This window comes from Pipistrellus kuhlii, unplaced genomic scaffold (genome assembly GCF_014108245.1).
Source record: "Pipistrellus kuhlii isolate mPipKuh1 unplaced genomic scaffold, mPipKuh1.p scaffold_m20_p_24, whole genome shotgun sequence".
In the NCBI taxonomy this organism is placed as follows: Eukaryota; Metazoa; Chordata; class Mammalia; order Chiroptera; family Vespertilionidae; genus Pipistrellus; species Pipistrellus kuhlii.
In genome coordinates this window covers 9,464,715-9,482,908 of record NW_023425523.1, presented here as the reverse complement: position 1 = coordinate 9,482,908, position 18,194 = coordinate 9,464,715, and the positions used below count along the sequence as shown (strand labels likewise).

The 18,194-nt window shown below is 50.7% G+C and overlaps 2 protein-coding genes and 1 pseudogene across 2 annotated transcripts; all 3 read left to right on the top strand.

The window, feature by feature from the left end:
* The first annotated feature begins 1,102 nt into the window (after window positions 1–1,102).
* Window positions 1,103–3,789, top strand: LOC118727463 (disintegrin and metalloproteinase domain-containing protein 30). The gene has a single exon (XM_036453263.2). The coding sequence runs from the start codon at window positions 1,260–1,262 to the stop codon at window positions 3,579–3,581; it is 2,322 nt and encodes a 773-aa protein (XP_036309156.2). The 5' UTR covers window positions 1,103–1,259; the 3' UTR covers window positions 3,582–3,789.
* A 1,575-nt stretch (window positions 3,790–5,364) lies between these two features.
* On the top strand, window positions 5,365–6,534 carry LOC123652998 (annotated as a pseudogene).
* A 3,494-nt stretch (window positions 6,535–10,028) lies between these two features.
* On the top strand, window positions 10,029–18,025 carry LOC118727462 (disintegrin and metalloproteinase domain-containing protein 30). Its single transcript, XM_045587037.1, is given in 5 exon segments — window positions 10,029–11,432; window positions 11,434–11,847; window positions 11,849–11,962; window positions 11,964–12,187; window positions 17,911–18,025. Coding segments are annotated over 5 exon segments (2,271 nt in total).
* The last annotated feature ends 169 nt before the right edge of the window (window positions 18,026–18,194 follow it).

Below are 18,194 nucleotides of genomic sequence, written 5' to 3'. Positions count from 1 at the left end.
AAGATATATACATAAAAAAGAAAGAATTCAAAATTACTGTCACAAGAATATTCAGTGAATTAAAAGACAGAAGGGATAGATAGCTAAAAAAAAAAAATTTTTTTTTTCAAGAAAATGCGGCATGAAAAATGAGAATACCAGCAATAAAAACTATGACAAAGAAGCAAACAGATATTTGAAGACACAGCATCTACACAGAAAAACTCACTGGTGGGACTGGGCAGCAAGCTTGACCAGGCTGAACAGTGATCAAACTCAGAAAGGACTTCATAGTTGATGAAATAGATGAAGAATTAGAAAACAATGAAAAGAGCCTACAGGACTTACCAGATCTCATCAACTGAAACAACATATGCATTATGGGAGGATCAGAAAAGAGACTAATTGAAGAAACCGTAGCCAAAAATCTCTCAAATTTGAAGAGAGAAATGGATGTACAAGAAACTTTAAAAATCTAATTAGATTAAAGAGACCTACATAGAAAAATCTTTATTTCTTTAAAAAGTATAGATGTAACCACCATGCCCCCTCCCCTCCAATCACACACACAAAATGTTCTCCCCTCCACCCAGCCCTGCCCCACCAAGGCCTTCTTAATCTAACTGACAAGAGTCACAGCAGGTTGCCTTGCCTGAAGCCAGGGCCGCCTGGGTGGGGTGGGGTGGGGTGGGTTGGGGGTGAGAGTGAGATGGGGGTGGGTGGGGTGGGGGTGTAGCTTCTACACTGACATTTTTAGGCTCTGCTTCTGCTCCTGCAGTCTCCCAGCTCCTGCCCCTTGTCTCAGCCGAGTCCAGGGGGAAACTGGGAGCAGTGTGGCGGCGGTGTGAGCACAGAGGCCCATAAACAGCCCATGCCAGACGGTGGAGGACATCATAGACACAGATTAAATGGCACAGGAGACAGTCCCCTGAACAGGTTCCCCTTCTTTCCCACCATTTTCCTAGTCCTGCTCCTTTCCCAGGCTGCTCTCTGACTGTCAGCGTCCCTCGGGCCATTAGTTCCTATTTCTTTGCTTCTCGCGCACCTTGGTCGCTCGCGTTCCCTCCACGGGCTCCGCGCCCAACGGCACCGGAACCGGAACCGACACCGGCACCGCCCAGAAGACCAACTGCATGCCTTGGCCAGGCCCTGCGCCCTCGCCATCCTGCACCCAGGCTGGCCTGCAGCAGCCCCTGCTCACCCAGCGCCCGCGCTTGGCGCGCCTCTAGCGGCCGAGCCGGGAACTGCAGGGGCGGGCTCACTGGGGGAACAGCTGTGCCATGAGGTCAGGAAGGACCTTCATGTCCCCAGGCCATTGGCTCCCAGTGCTGGGCCTGACTTTGCTCCTGGTGGACTCCCTCGGCGGCGAGGACTTCTATTTTCACCCGGAGTGGGGGTTTGACTCCTATGAAATCACCGTCCCCAGAAAGCTCAGCTTCCGGGGAGGGGAGCAGGGGGCCGCCAGACGCATGTCCTACCTCCTGCAGGTGCAAGGCCAGAAGCACGTCCTCCACCTGTGGCCCAAGAGGCTCCTGCTGCCCCGGCACCTGCAGGTCTTCTCCTACACAGAGCAGGGGGAGCTGGTGGAGGACTACCCTTACATCCCCAGGGACTGCAGCTATGTGGGCGTGGTGGAGGGAGCCGAGGATTCTGAAGCCACTCTCAGCACCTGCGCGGGCGGCCTCCGAGGCATATTGAAAATCGACGCCAAGTATTACCAAATGGAGCCCCTCAGGGGCTCTTCCGGGTTTGAACATGCCCTGTACCTCCTGAAGGACGAGTGGGAATTTCAGGATCGGATCTCTGGCTTCACTGGGGACGCGACGGAAGAACCGACGGCCCAGCCTGACATCATGGCTCGGCGGAGTGACTTTGCCGACAGCGTTAAGCACCAAAGGTACTTGGAGTTGGCCATGATCTTTGACCACGAGAGGTATTTGTATATGAATTCCAATGTCAGTCGAATCATAGACGATGCCATCTTTATGTCTGGGGTGGTAGACACTTACTTCCAAGAGCTCAGTCTGAGGATACACCTCAAACGTGTGGAGGTGTGGACATCTAGAAGCAAAGTGAGGCATTCGTATGGCAGAGCAGCTTCGGCTCTGACCCGGTTCACGGAAGACAGAAGGCATGCCCTCAAAGCTGCCACCCCAGCCGACTGGGAACACACATACGTCCAAGGAAACCTGTCCGATCGCAACTCGTGGCACTGGGGGAACGTGTGTGGGAAGGGATTCGTGGGATCTGGGTGTGTTATCGTAGACTATAACCTCCTCTTTCCTGCCACTCTGACCGCCCGTGAGATAGGCCACAGCGTGGGCATGGCGCTGGACACGCAGTACTGCCAGTGCCGGGGGAAGCACAGCTGCATCATGGGCACCGGACGCTCCGGGTTTAGTAACTGCAGCTACAACGACTACATAAACTACGTGCGCCAAAAGGCCACGTGCCTGACGGACATCCCGGGACTGGGGTACGTGGTGAAGAGGTGCGGGAACACAATCGTGGAGGACGGCGAGGAGTGTGACTGCGGCTCGGCGGAGGACTGCGAGGGAGACCCTTGCTGCAAACCAAACTGCAAGTTCAAGATGGGCGCCAAGTGCAGCGCCGGGCTCTGCTGCCACCGGTGCCGCTTCCGCCCCTCCGGGTTCGCGTGTCGGGAGGAAGAGAACGAGTGTGACCTCCCAGAGTACTGCAACGGGACCTCGAGCCGCTGCCCCGACGACGCCTACAAGCACGACGGCACCCCGTGCCAGCGCGACGCCCGCTGTTTCCGCAAGGGCTGCTGGTCCACGTACCAGCAGTGCCAGCGCATCTTTGGAGCCGACGCCAGGGAGGCCCCGCACCCGTGCTTCGAGGCCGTGAACCTGGTCGGGGACCAATACGGGAACTGCGGGGTGGTCTCCGTCGGCAACTACCGGCGGTGCAGCAGGCAGGACGCGCTGTGCGGCAGGGTGCAGTGCGTCCACGTCCCGGCCCTCCCCGCCATGCCCGACCACACGAGCGTCGTCTCCACGCCCCTGCAGGACCAGCGTCTGCTATGCTGGGGCCTGGGCTACCACCTGGCCTTGGGCTCCACGGGGATCCCCGACCTGGGCGTCGTCCACGACGGCACCCCCTGCGGCCAGGGCCGCGTGTGCTGGAACAGGACGTGCGTGGAGGCGTCCACCCTGAGGCTGGGCTGTGTGCCCGAGGACTGCAACCACAGGGGCGCCTGCAACAACCGCGGGCACTGCCACTGCGAGGACGGCTGGGCGCCGCCGCTCTGCGTGGAGCAGGGCGACGGGGGCAGCGAGGACAGCGGGCCGCGCAGGAAGCCGAAGGAGGAGGAGGAAGTGTCCCCCATCCCTCAGGTCGTGATACCCGTGGTGTTACGCGTGTGTCTGTTCATCATCTCGGTGGCCTTTGTGATTCACAGGTCACGGAGTGGACATTTGTTGACTGACGAACAAAAACCACCACCGCCGCCGCCGCTGCCACCGACTGAGACCAAGATCCAGGAGCCAACGCAAAGGGAAGAAACTCCAGAGATAGGCAAACCAACCAAAAAAGTAACCTGGAGCCCCATGATCGCCCTGGGACGCAGGGTCACCGAGTAAAGAAGCGTATTGTTTATCCGAAGGCTCCTTACTCTTCCTCCGATTCCTTTTTTCTTTTTTTTCTTTTTTTTTTTTTACTGACTTTTCCTTCTATTGTTTTGATCAGCAAATAAATGATAGTCTTGTTTGGGAGACAAGCCGGTGCGTGTTTGCTTTCCTAGTGTCCATGTGTGTGGGCGAGGGTGGCATGTCCTGAGAGGAAGGCCCTGGTGGCTTTGCTGAGCCGTAACTCCGGGCGGTGTTTGTCTCAGACGGTGGCAGTGCTCGTCAGAGCAGCGTCCTGCCTCTCAGAGTCCCAGCAAGCGGAGGGGGCCTCGGCCTTTGCCTCTGCCTCCCCAGATGTGACCAGGGAGGAGGCCTGTGCCCGAGTCCCATGCTGGGCCACCACTGGTGACCTCCAAATGGGAAGCCAGGCCCTAGCAGGATGTCCCTCGGATAAGCTTATCACCCGGAGAGTCCCTGTCTGGGCCACTCAGCTCTACGGATGTGTGGTCTCTGACTCAGATGTCTAGGGGGGTCTCTGACTCAGATGTCTGGGTGGCCTCAGTGGGTTAGGGCACTAATCTACCACACCTCTGGCTTTGCACCTCAGACTGTCATGGATTGACACACCCTGGTGCGGTCCAGAAAGGAAGAGCCTAACAACATTCTGCTCACAGGGACACCTGTTGTGTGCGTTTGTGCTGAGGGACACCTGGCTCTAGGTTTGCCACGTCCCTAAGTGGAACAGAGGAGGGTGAGGAGCCCCTTCCACCCTCATGCCTGCCTGCAAAAATTCTCTCCCCTTTGTCTGGTGCTCAGTGGGGGAGCAGAGGAGGACTGGGAGGCCCCAGGGAGGAGTCAGTGTCCATCCGTTCTCCCCAAGGAGGGTCTCATCCTTCCCAGTCAGGCCTTGTCAAAACAAAGGTCATAACAAGAAACAAAGAAGATCCCTACATAAATATAAAGGGATGTAACAAGAGGATATAACCCTTATAAGCATATTAGAGGCCTGGGGCATGAAATTTGTGCAAAGGAGGGGGGTGTTTCTCAGCCAGGCTTGCTACTTCTCTAACCTAGGAACCCTCGGGGAATGTGCAACTGTTGGTTTAGGAAATAAATCAGCAGTTGGACATCCCTCTCACAATATAGGACCACTGGCTCCTAACCACTCGCCTGCCTGCTGGCCTGATCCCCCTAACTGCCCTCCCCTGCTGGGCTGATCACCCCTATCTGCCTCTGCCTTGGCTGTGCTACCATGGCTTTGTTTGAATGGATGTCCAGTCTAATTAGCATATTACCCTTTTATTAATATAGATAGAGGCCGGGCACCTGGGTGGGGACAGGCTGGTCTGACCTGAAGGGGGTCCCAGATCAGGGTGGGGGTCCCCTTGGAGGGGAAGGGATAGCCTGGGCGAAGGGCGAGGGGCAGTTTGCAGGCCAGCCACACCCCTATTGGGGTTGGGGTGGGGGTCCCCACTGGGGGACTGGGCCGGCCTGGGTGAGGGGCTGAGGGCTATTTGGTGGCACAGTGCAGGCCCACCAAGCCCTTGGCTTTGTCCGGAAGGATGTCCAGAAGATCTTCAGAAAGTCTCCCAGTCTAATTAGCATAGACACGCATCTGATAATACAGGAGCACCTAAATATGTTTTTAAAAAACTCTTGGTGAGCTTTAAGGGTGAGACAACAACAATACAAAGTAGGGGACGTTAACACCCCACTGTCGTCAATGGATAGATCTTTCAGATTAAAAAAAAAAAAAATCAACAAGGAAACAGAGACTTCAAATGACACACTAGATCGAATGGGTAGAATTGATAGTTATAGAATATTTCATCCCAAAGTAACAAAATATATGTTCTTTTCAAGTGCACATGGAACCGTATCAAAGATAGAGCACATGTTAAGACACAAGCCGAAACTGGTTTGGCTCAGTGGATAGAGCGTCGGCCTGCAGACTGAAAGGTTCCAGGTTCGATTCTGGTCAAGGGCATGTACCTTGGTTGCGGGCACATCCCCATTGTGGGGGGGTGGGGGGGGCAGGTGCAAGAGGCAGCTGATCGATGATTCTCTCTCATTGATGTTTCTAACTCTCTATCCCTCTCTCTTCCTCTCTGTAAACAGTCAATAAAATATATTTCTTAAAAAAAAGACACAAGACAGCCCCGCCCCAGCTCTCACTGCGGGAGCCGGGAACCCATCACCCTGGCAGGGCATGGAAGAAACCCGTTTCCTGCTCTGCTCCCTTGTGTTGGTGGAGGACCTTTATCCCGTTCACTGCTCGCAGAGTCTCCACGGAGTTTACTTGCCAACAACACTAATACGTTACTGGCCCCTTCAATCTGGTCTATTGGTGTGAGTTGGGCATTTTCTTGCCCATGTGACCTGGTTTCCCAAGGCCATTCTTTCCTTCCTGGTCCAACTCCTGGCTGCAGGGATGAAGGAAGTGACCAGAACTTGGAAAACAGTAGTTGGCGTCACACATGCTAACAGCCATTCCAAACATGGCTGGAGAGTCATGATCGCTATTGGATGGGCCCGAGGCGCAGGTGGCAGCATTGTCACAAAGGCTGAGCTATGGGTACTCGGAGGCTGGAGGCCACAGGCTGATGAAGGGATGAAGGTGTCCTACCCTGCCAAGGCCAATTATCTTCACATCCCGGCCCCCGGAGCATGACCTGGTGCCCCTCTGTACGATGTTTCTCAGGGTCCACAGAGAGTCGTGCTGACTGCCGAGGTCCCTACTGTGCCTTCTGAGGCTACGGCGAGTCGGATATGGTTTGGCTGGAGGCAGCAGTTCTTGCCACGTGAAAAGGAAAGCCGAATAAGCACGTCGACCACAGAGTCCTACAGCTGTTACTTCAGATAAAGTTAAAAAGGAAGGGCACTAAGAAGACTGAGTAAATTTACTCAATGGGTTTTAGGAGGCAAAAACAGTCTTATCTACCAGGCAGACTGTGATAAGTGTTTCTCTTGAAAATGATGTGAAATAAAGAGTACATGTAAGGGATGGTGACAGAGAGAGAAAGAACTTCTTTCTATTTCAAGGAGACGACCTCTTTCTGGATGGTAACTCTCCAGTTGGTATGAGTGTGTCTGAGTGTGTCATGTGACATTGTTCTTCTAAGTTATATAAAAATATGGTGGTTGTTTTACAGTTTTATATTGATAAAGGCAGGCTAGATTTTTTTTTTTTTCAGTGTTAGAGAAAGTGAGCCTATTATCATCGCAAGGTTACCAAAGTTAAATCCTTTTTGTTTTCTTTAGATATTTTTTAATCCATTTAAGCTTTAGTTGAGCAAAATTAAACTTCTATTTCATGCTATCATTATAGTTTCTAGATATGGAAAACAATTCCTGTTTAATTTTGAACAATGGGAAGAGTAAACTTTACCTAAATCACTTTATGTTGCAAAGAAAGTAAATTCCTCCTTTATATCTCAGATATAAATATTGTATGTTTTGCCCACATTAAATGGAAATATCTGAAATTTTATTAGTTTTTTTTCTAGTAGTTTTTTTTTCAGTGAGAACAGAGTATTAGCATGAGCCTCTAAGTCTATTTCATGCCCTTGTTTATACTGTTTCTTTCTTCGCAGAAGAAAATCAGGGGTGAACTATATGTATATATGGCTAATATGCAAAGAGTCCTCTCCGGAGTTCCACTAGAGTTCAATCACTTGCTATGACATGCGCTGACCACCAGGGGGCTGCACAGAACAAAGGAAGGCACCCATCAGCCCTGATCCTGAGCCAGACCGAGGGACCCTACCTGTGCACTAATTTCATGCACCAGGCCTCTAATTTTTAATAAATTTATAATCCTATGTTTTGCTTTGTAAGTTTCATTTGAGAAGCTATTATTTTTTTCTCTCCCCTTAAAACATTTGTTTTTAACTATAGGAGAAATTATTCTCAGCATTTCACATATTCTTTCTGCTTTGAATACACTGATGGTAAGATCATCTTCATGATTCAACAAAAAGTATTATTTTAATTTTAAAATTTTCCCCTTTTGTCTTTTTTCTAATGGGAACTTTTCAGTTTTCTAGTTGAAAAGTCTCTGACTAGTTTGTATGTGTTTAAGTTGTATTTTAATATGTAGCTACATATGTTATTAATTTTATTTTAAATAAAAATAATAACTCTTATGTAAAAATGTTCAACTCTTAAGAGAATGGTCCTGTGCCTTTGGCAGTAACCAGCTAATCAAGAAACAGAAACTAAACTTCCATATGGTAATCCTCTTGAGTAAAAACTCATGACATTATATCAGATTTCTTTTAGATTTTCTTGCTTCATTTTATAGTTTGAAAGTCCATTATAATTTTAAAATTCGATGACAGACATTTCTTCTACTCAGATTATGAACCTGCCTACCTGCAAAGAATTTGTATGTAGCCAGCATTTTTGGATGGCAAAGTATTATACTCAAATCACATTCAAATTAAAAGTTTAAAACATGTTTAACACATACAAACACCAGCAGGGATTACTTATACTCACTAAAAAAAAATTGGTGGGGGGGGGGGGGAGTAGGGTAGGAATTATGATAGTTTTTATATACTAAGAAATTTATGTTTAATATTGTGACAAAAGGAATTAAAAATATGAGTTCTTTCTTGCATTTCATATTCTTGTACTTTTCAAAATTAACATGTTACTAATCATTGACTTCGTTTTGAAGTTTGGGTTTGATGGTAGTTGAAATGTCAGGAATCTTGTTTTACACTGTGTTAAAGACAAAGCTATTAAAATAAGTTATTTAGCACCCGCCCCCCCCCCCAAAAAAAAGACACAAGACAAGTCTCTACAATTTCAATTTCAAGGAGATTGAAGTCATATCAAACACCTTCTCAGGTCACAATGGCATGAAACTAGAAATCCACCACTATAAAACTATTCAAAAATATTAAAACACCTGGAGGCCAAATAACATGTTATTAAACAATGAATGAGTTACCAATGAGACGAAGGAAGAAATAAAAAAAAATTACCTGGAAACAAATAAAAACGAACACACAACAACACAAAATCTATGGGGCACAACAAAAGCAGTCCTAAGAGGAAAGTTCATAGCATTATCAGCCTTCCTCAAGAAGAAAGAAAAAATTTCAAGGAAGCAATCTAATCTTATACCTTAAAGGAATAAGAGCAAGAACAATCAGAAAATCCCAGGGTAAGAAGAAGAAGAAAAAAAAATAATGAAGATCAGAGCAAAAATAAATGACATAGAAACACACACACACACACACACACACACAAAAAAAAAAATACTTATTTGAAAACTTAAACAAGATGGATGAACTTTTATCCAGACTCATCAAGAAACCAAGAGAGAAGACCCTGGAAAATAAAATCAGAAGTGAAATATCCAAAATATATAAAGTACTCATACAACTCAACAAAAGGAAGACAAGCAATCCAATTTTTTTTTTTTTTTTTTAATGGGCAGAAGACCCGAATATACATTCCTTGGAAGAGGACATACAGATGGCCAAGAGACATAGGAGCAACTCCAAAAGGACTTTGTTTTCAAACTTGGCATGTGTGTGTGGGGGGGGGGGGGGGGGGGGGAAGACAAGTTGGAAGGAACGCGTTTGGAGAGAACAAAGAAAAATGAGGGCGGCTCCCCACCTCCCCACCTTTGCCCCAAACCTAGGCCATTGTCCTTAAAGCAGTGGTTCTCAACTTCCTAATGCCTCAACTCTTCAATAGAATTCCTCATATTGTGGTGACCCCCCCCAACCGTAACATTATTTTCGTTGCTACTTCCTGTAATGTTGCTGCTGTTAATGAATCGTAATGTAAAAATTCTGTGTTTTCCTATAGTTTAGCCGACCCCCTGACAGCGGTTCTCAACCTGTGGGGGGCGACCCCTTCCAGGCTCCAGGCTCCAGGCTCCCGGCTCCCGGCTCCCGGCGCCTGCCCCTTGTCTCAGCCGAGTCCAGAGGAAACTGGGAGCCATGTGGCGGCGGTGGGAGCACAGAGGCCCATGCCAGCCGGTGGAGGACGTCAGGGGGAGGTCCCAGAGCCTGTAGACACAGACTAAATGGCACAGGAGACAGTCCCCTGAACAGGTTCCCCTTCCTCCCCACCATTTCCCTGGTCCTGCTCCTTTCCCAGGCTGCTCTGACTGTCAGCGTCCCTCCGGCCAATACTTCCTGTTTCTCTTTGCTTCTCGCGCACCTTGGTCGCTCGCGTTCCCACCACGCGCGCTGCGCCCAACGGACCGGCACCGGGACCGGCACCGGGACCGGCACCGGAACCGGCACCGGCACCGCCCAGAAGACCAACTGCATGCCTTGGCCAGGCCCTGCGCCCTCGCCATCCTGCACCCAGGCTGGCCTGCAGCAGCCCCTGCTCACCCAGCGCCCGCGCTTGGCGCGCCTCTAGCGGCCGAGCCGGGAACTGCAGGGGCGGGCTCACTGGTGGAACAGCTGTGCCATGAGGTCAGGAAGGACCTTCATGTCCCCAGGCCATTGGCTCTCAGTGCTGGGCCTGGCATTGCTCCTGGTGGACTCCCTCGGCGGCGAGGACTTCTATTTTCACCCGGAGTGGGGGTTTGACGCCTATGAAATCACCGTCCCCAGAAAGCTCAGCTTCCGGGGAGGGGAGCAGGGGGCCTTCAGACACATGTCCTACCTCCTGCAGGTGCAAGGCCAGAAGCACGTCCTCCACCTGTGGCCCAAGAGGCTCCTGCTGCCCCGGCACCTGCAGGTCTTCTCCTACACAGAGCAGGGGGAGCTGGTGGAGGACTACCCTTACATCCCCAGGGACTGCAGCTATGTGGGCGTGGTGGAGGGAGCCGAGGATTCTGAAGCCACTCTCAGCACCTGTGCGGGCGGCCTCCGAGGCATATTGAAAATCGACGCCAAGTATTACCAAATGGAGCCCCTCAGGGGCTCTTCCGGGTTTGAACATGCCCTGTATCTCCTGAAGGACGAGTGGGGATTTCAGGACCGGATCTGTGGCATCTCTGGGGATGGGACGGAAGAGCCGACGGCCCAGCCTGACATCCTGGCTCGATATAATGATTTTATATCTGGACCCTCGATGCACCAGAAATATTGTGAACTAGGCCTGGTCTTTGATCATGACAGATATGTGTTTTCAAATTCCAATCTCACTGATGTCACCAACGACGCCATTCTTCTGACTTCGATCATGGACACTTACTTTCAGGAGCTCCGTACGAGGGTAATGCTGCGTGCCCTTGAAGTGTGGTCCGAAAGAGACAGAGTCGATCTTAACTTTCCGTCGTTACAGCAAGCGCTAAGACAGTTTTTGATATACCAGAAAGATATACTAAGTTATCAGTTTAAAGTAGACTGGTCACAACTCTTCATTAAGAGAAGTTTCAAGGATGCCGTGGCCTGGTCCTGGGGGATTGTGTGCACGGAGAGGTACGCAGGGTCTGCGTGTGCTTTTCCGGACATGCGCATCCTCGGACCTGCCACCTGGAGTGCCCACAACATCGGCCATAGTTTGGGGATGCAGCACGACGGGCCCACCTGCCGGTGCGGCGGCCGGCGGAGCTGCATCATGGGCACCGGCCGGTTCGGGTTCAGCAACTGCAGCATCATCCACTTCTTTAACCACGTCCACAAAGCAGCCAACTGCCTGAACAACATCCCCGGGGAGGACTACGTAATTAAGAGGTGCGGGAACAAAATCGTGGAGGACGAGGAGCAGTGCGACTGCAGCTCCTTGGAGGACTGCGAGGAAGACCTGTGCTGCGAGCCGGGCTGCAGGCTCAGGCCGGGGGCCAACTGCAGCATGGGGCTCTGCTGCCACCAGTGTCACTTCCGCCCCTCCGGGCACATGTGCCGGAAGGAGGAGACCGAGTGCGACCTCGCCGAGTACTGCGACGGGGGTCTCCGAGTTCTGCCCCAACGACACGTACAAGCAGGACGGCACCCCGTGCAAGTACAGCGCCCACTGTTTCCAGAAGGGGTGCCACTCCACGCACGTGCAGTGCCAAAGCCTCTTCGGGGCCCACGCCAGGGAGGCCCCCGAGCGGTGCTACCAGGCGGTGAACGCCATGGGGGACCAGTACGGGAACTGCGGCATAGTTGGAGCCGGCGACTCCAAGAAGTGCACCGGCAAGAACGCCATCTGCGGCCGGGTGCAGTGCATCCACGTCGAGACCCTCCCGGACCTGCCGGCTCAAACGAGCATCGTGTCTACCTACCTGGGCGAGGATAACCTGATGTGCTGGGGCGTCGGCTACCGCCTGTCCCTGATCCCCATGGGGATCCCCGACCGGGGGGGGGGGGGGGGGGGGGGGGGTGGTCTACGACGGCACCTCCTGCGGCAAGGACCGGGTGTGCGTGAACACGACGTGCTTCAACGTCTCCGTCCTGCGGTTCGACTGCGTGCCCGCGAAGTGCAACCACAGGGGGCTACTGCAACCACGACAGGAACTGCCACTGCCAGTGCGGCTGGGCGCCGCCGCCCTGCGAGGACCAGGGCTACGGGGGCAGCGAGGATAGCGGGCCGCCGGGGCCGCTGCCGCAGGAGGTGCCCGCCGCGGCGCAGGTCGTGTCCCTCACGTTGTTGTTGCGCGTCGGCCTGTTGGCCCTCTCCATGGTCGTCGTGTTCTTCAGGCGGTTCCTAAGGAGCTTGTGCAGGCCCCGGGGAGAGAAAACCCAAAGAGAAAGGCGGGCCGCCCAAAGAAGGCACGGGAGAGCCCCCCCGATGACGCGGGAGGGGCAAAAGCAAAGAAAGGGAAGAAAGGGAAGAAGGGATCCAAGAAGCCCTCGGTCACTGAGTGACACGGGGCCACGTCCCGGGCAAGTCTATCGTTTATCCACGCGGCGCGTCATGCTTCTCCAAACTCTTTTTTCTTTTTTTTTTCTTTTTTACTGACTTTCCCTTTGTGGTCGAGGAGCAAAATAAATGATCTTCTTGTTCGGGAGACAAGCCGGTGCGTGTTTGCTTCCCTCGTGTCCGCGAGGACCGGAGTTTGTGAAGAGGAAGGCTCTGGTGGCTTTTCTTTTTTCTTTTTCTTTTTCTTTTTTATATATATATTTTATTGATTTTTTTACAGAGAGGAAAGGAGAAGGATAGTTAGAAACATCGATGAGAATCATCCATCAGCTGTCTCCTGCACACTCCCCACCGGGGATGTGCCCGCAACCCAGGTACATGCCCTTGACTGGAATCGAACCTGGGACCCTTCAGTCCGCAGGCCGACGCTCTATCCACTGGGCCAAACTGGTCTGGGCTCTGGTGGCCTTTCTGAGCTGAAGCTCTGGGCGGTGTGAGTCTCAGAGGGCGGCAGTGCTCGTCAGAGCAGAGTCCTGCCTCTCAGAGTCCCAGCAAGCGGAGGGGGCCTCAGCCTTGGCCTCTGCCTCCCTCCCCCGGTGTTACCGGTGAGGTGGCCTGTGCCCGAGTCCCATGCTGGGCCACCCATGGTGACCTCCGCAGTTTACACATGGGAAGCCAGGCCCTAGCAGGATGTCCCTCGGATAAGCTTATCACCCCAGAGAATCCCTGTCTGGGCCACTCAGCTCTACGGATGTGTGGTCTCTGACTCAAGTGTCTGGATGACCTCAGTGGGTTAGGGCACTAATCTCTTGCTTTGTGATTAATAATGACGACATTAATCATTAATGATTCATAAATGACGACAGCCCCTGGCAGTATGCAGAGGACAAGGATCTAGCAATAGTCTGTGCTTTGAGATTCTGCCCACAGAGACACCTGGCTCTAGGTTTGGCACGCCCCTCAGTGGAGCAGAGGAGAGTGGGGAACCCCTTCCACGCCCCAGGACCCCCCTGTCTGCCTCCAAAAAATTTCCCCCCTTTCCTGGGGCTTTGGGGGAAGGGGAAGAGGGCTAAGTAGGCCTTGGGAGGAGTCAGTGTCCACCTCTTCTGCCCAGGCAGGGTCACATCTTTCGAAAACCTGTCAGCCCAGGTCAGTGGTCAGCAGACTCATTAGTGAACAGAGCCAAATACCAACAGCACAACAACATTTCTTTTGAGAGCCACATTTCTTACTATTTTATTTTTTTATTTAATATATTTTATTGATTTTTTTACAGACAGGAAGGGAGAGAGATAGAGAGTTAGAAGCATCGATGAGAGAGAGTCATCAATCAGCTGCCTCTTGCACGTCCCCTACTGGGGATGTGCCCACAATCAAGGTACATGCCCTTAACCGGAATCGAACCTGGGACCCTTCAGTCCGCAGGCTGATGCTCTATCCACTGAGCCAAACCGGTTTCAGCGAGAGCCACATTTATTTTAAACTTAGACTTCTTCTAACGCCGCTTCTTCAAAATAGACTCGCCCAGGCCGTGGTCGTGTTGTAGAAGAGCCACACTCAAGGGGCCAAGAGCCTCAAGAGCCACAGTTTGCCAACCACTGGCCCAGGTGTTTTCCGTCGTGTCCTAGGCTGAGCCTCCCTGCTGTTCTCTCATCAGGCCCCAGGGCACCTCCTTCCCGCGCACCACAAGCCCACCGTCCACCACCCCAGCATCCTCTCGTCCCAGCTACATCATTCTTCTCGTTATGGAAGAGGTTGGGTATGCTTCATTATAGTGGTCTCTGTGGACTATTGGGGGGGGGGGTGCTTTTACTCAGAGAACATCAAGATAACCCATGTGTTGTGGTGGTCAAGCTTGGTCATCATGAGAAAAGGTTCTGAGAGAAAACAAGGACATTGGTTTCCAGCCTGATGCTGACAATGATGGCTGCGGTGGATTGAGAGCTCCGTGCGTGCCAGGCGATGACGTGTATTACTGTCATGCTCCTGACCATAACTCTGTGAGGAGGTGTTGTCTTCCTGTTTCCTGAAAAGAGAAATAGAGGCACAACAAGGTTAAATCACCTGCTCACAATTACGTAACTAATAAGTAATGGCATTGTTCAAGGAAACATTATACAGATATTAGGAAAGTGAATTTAGAGAGAGGATAAAAAAATTTTAATTGTGATCAAATGTGCATCATAGCTACCACCTTACCCATTTCTCTATTGATTTCAGAAATAATTGACAAATATAATTGAAGAGATATAAAGGATACCATGTGGTGGTTTGATATGCATATACATTGTGGAGTGACTACCAAGATCAAAATAATGAACAGATCTGTCACCTCACATAGTTAATTGGGGGAGGAGGGACACTAATGAGGATGCCAAATGAGAGCTCTAAGCAAATTTCAGGTAGATTATTAACGACAAGTACCATCACCATGCTGCATATTAGGTTCTCAGAACTATATTACTTGTGATAGCTTGTACCCTTTGACCTCCATCTACCCATTTTCCCCTTTCCCCCCAGTCTCTGGCAACCACCATTCTATTTTGTGTTTCTATGAAATTGATGCTCTTTTTTTTTTTTTTTTTTATTCTACATATCAATAGAATCTGTACATCTCTGTCTGGCTTCTTCTGTTAGCATAATGCCCTCCAGTTTCTTCCACGTTGTTGTAAATGGCAGGGTTTCCTTTTTGCAGCTGAATCATATTCCAGGCCAGGCTGGGGGAGGGAAGCCTGCGATGACTTGGGAAGAAGCAGATAGCTGTGCAGGAGGAGAGTCAGGATCATAGGTGGTCTCAGAAGCACTGCAGGGAAGATGCCATGGTCAACAGGGGAAATACTGAGCCGAGCTGAAGGAACACTGAATTTATTTATTTTTTATATTGTTATTGAATTCAGAGAGGAAGAGAGAGAGAGAAACATCAACGATGAAAGAGAATCATTGATCAACTGCCTCCTGCATGCCCCACACTGGGGACCAAGACCGCAACCCAAGTCGAAACCGGTTCGGCTCAGTGGGTAGAGCGTCGGCCTGCAGACTGAAAGGTCCCAGGTTCGATTTCGGTCAGGGGCATGTACCTTGGTTGCAGGCACATCCCCAGTAGGGGGTATGCAAGAGGCAGCTGATCGATGATTCTCTCATCGATGTTTCTAACTCTCTATTCCTCTCTCTTCCTTTCTGTAAAAAATCAATAAAGTATATTTAAAAAAAAAAAAAAAAAAGGCTGCAACCCAAGCATGTGCCCTTGACCTGGGAATCAAACCCGGGACCCTTCAGTCTGCAGGCTGACAATCTAACTACTGAGCCAAACCAATTAGGGCAAAAAACACTGCATTTAGCCAAAGGGAGGTCGGAGTCACTTGAGTAAGGCGTGAGCTGGGGAGCAATGCCAGACACCAGAAGGTTGTGATGTGAATGGGCATGAGGAAGGAGGTCACAGGTCTAGACCAGATCTTCACCAAATTGCATGTGACGCGAGAGAAGAGATGAGGAAGTCTCTGAGGGTTCAGTGTGGTAGCAGGTGGAGTGGGGAGATGGAAGGGTCCTGGCCGTCGCATGGGCTGCTGGGAAAGCCCCAGCAGGCTGCCTGGCTCCTCCTCCCCGAGAGGATGGAGGTTCTGGGCACTGGGCGCAGCGGAGGAGGGGGCAGGTGCACAGAGATGAACTCGGTTGGGAGTGTAATGAAGAGACAAGGGAAGATCGTCCGAAGGCTGTTTCCTCTGAGAAGTCAGCTGCTGAGCTGAGGAATCGGCGGGAGGAGATGAAGAAGAGGCAAACTCGGGGGAGGGCCAACGAGGGGGGGAAATTCAAGGAGCAGCACGTGTGTGGAGCTCCACTTCCGGTTGGAGCTCCCAAGGCCCAGCCGTGCTTTGTTCCAGCAACAAGTTTCTTCGTCCTTTCAGCGAACCCCACTTGCAGTTGCGCTTGCTTCAGAGCAGAGTCCTGAACTAGATGGGGTCTAGTTCTCCTTCATCATAAGCAAATTTTAACGCTAAGGATCTCCAGTGAACCGCAGGCACGAGAGCCAGGCCCTCCCCTGCTCCAGTCCCATTCTCTCCCCTGTAAGCTGAGGAAGAGGGTCCAGTCACCTCCAAATTCTCCTCTGTCTTTGGCATCCTGTAAACTCTGGTTCCTTTTCAACTACTTTGTTTTCTGAAGCAAAAGGAGCTGACTGGATGCCTCCTGGCTCCTGGGTGCAGGCATTCCTGGGGCTCTCTCAGGTAAGAGGGTCTCGGGTTGCTGTATTCACAGCACGGAGCCAACGCCGTGGCCATCTGGCCCATGGCCGAATGTTTGCCCGTCTGATGTGGACATAAAGGGAGGAGACAGTTACAAAGCTCAGGTGTTATAAAGTGTGTCCTCTTGAAAGGGAACACATGTAAGACTTTGCAATAAAACCATAAGATTTATTAATTTTAAGGCTGGACCCCGTGAAGGATGCCCATAAAATTCTTATCTAGAGAATGTTCAGGAAACAGTAGAACAAAGACATCGTCATTCGGAGAGATATAAAGAGGCTCTCTCAGCCAAGCATATGGGCTATGTCAGAGAGGAAAGCAAACAACAAACGAGCCATCTCTGCTCTGGAAAAACAACTGATTTCCCAATAGAGTAACACGTGCTGCTACAGTCACACCGTCAAATGCTACTCAGCATGAGCAAAGCATAAAATATTAATACAGGCAACATGTGGAAGTGGCACAAAAGCCTTATGTCAAGTGAAAAAAAAAGCCAGACAGAGTACATATAGATTATTTCATTCACGTAAAGTCTTTTTTTTTTTTTTTTTTTTAAGGCAAAAGGAATCTATGATGTTCGAAGTCAGAATAGGTATTGCCTTGGGTGGGGAGATTGACTGCAAAGAGGCAGAAGAAAAATTTCTGGGTGATGGGAATGTTCCATAACTTGATTTTGGTTGTTGTTCCACAGGTGTATGGATTCATCAAAATCCTTCAATATTTAAGGTGTGTGCATTTTATGCAATGTAAGTTATACCTAATAAAGTAATATCATTTTTCAAAAATCATTTTAAAATGCAAAACAAGCCAAGTTAAACAAGGAATTTGGCCACAAGGGGAGCTACATTTCACCTAGTAATTTGAAGATGTGATATGGTAAGCCCCCTTCCCCTTGCCCCACGTGAGGAACAAGTGGATAATAGTACCATGGAAATAAAATAAAGTGACTTAAAGAGTGAGGGAAGGAAGCAGGCAGGGAAGGAGGGGGCTAGTCACGAACAGACTTTTCACTTGACCTCTCTGTGGCATAACTTCCATTGCCACCCCTTGAGTGAATCAGCTGATGCTTCTGAGCTGCTAGAGCTCTCCCCATAGCAGATAACACATGGTCCAGGAGAGGTGGGGGAGGGAAGATGGAGGAGGGGAGGTGGAGGAGAATGATGGGGAAAGGGAGGTGAAGGAGAGGTGAAAGAGGAGAGGCAGAGGAGGGGAGGCGGAGGAGGGAGCTTGCTCTGCCACCTGTCCTGCATGGGGGCTGAGGGAGCGGGCACAGACGGCAGCTCTCCCCACTGTAAAAGTTAATGAACATCCTCAGTGACTCATTTCCTCTCTGCTGATAGGATTGGTTCCGGTATCGCGGGGATGTTACAGGGCTTGCTTGCAGAAGAGCTCCTGATCAATATCTTTGTCAAATACAAAAGGATGAAGTCCAAGACTGTAAAGATGTGCACGTAGGGGGGGAGGAGGAATTCTTCCACAGCGTTTGTTTAAACAACGAGAAGCTCATGCTGTTTTCTTAGGATTTAGACGTTTCTCAAAGTTCAAGGCTCACCATTTCCGTGTGCAGTCCCTGAGGCCTTTGCCAGCTCCTTCTACCAGGCTCCATGTTCCACATTCTCCTAAA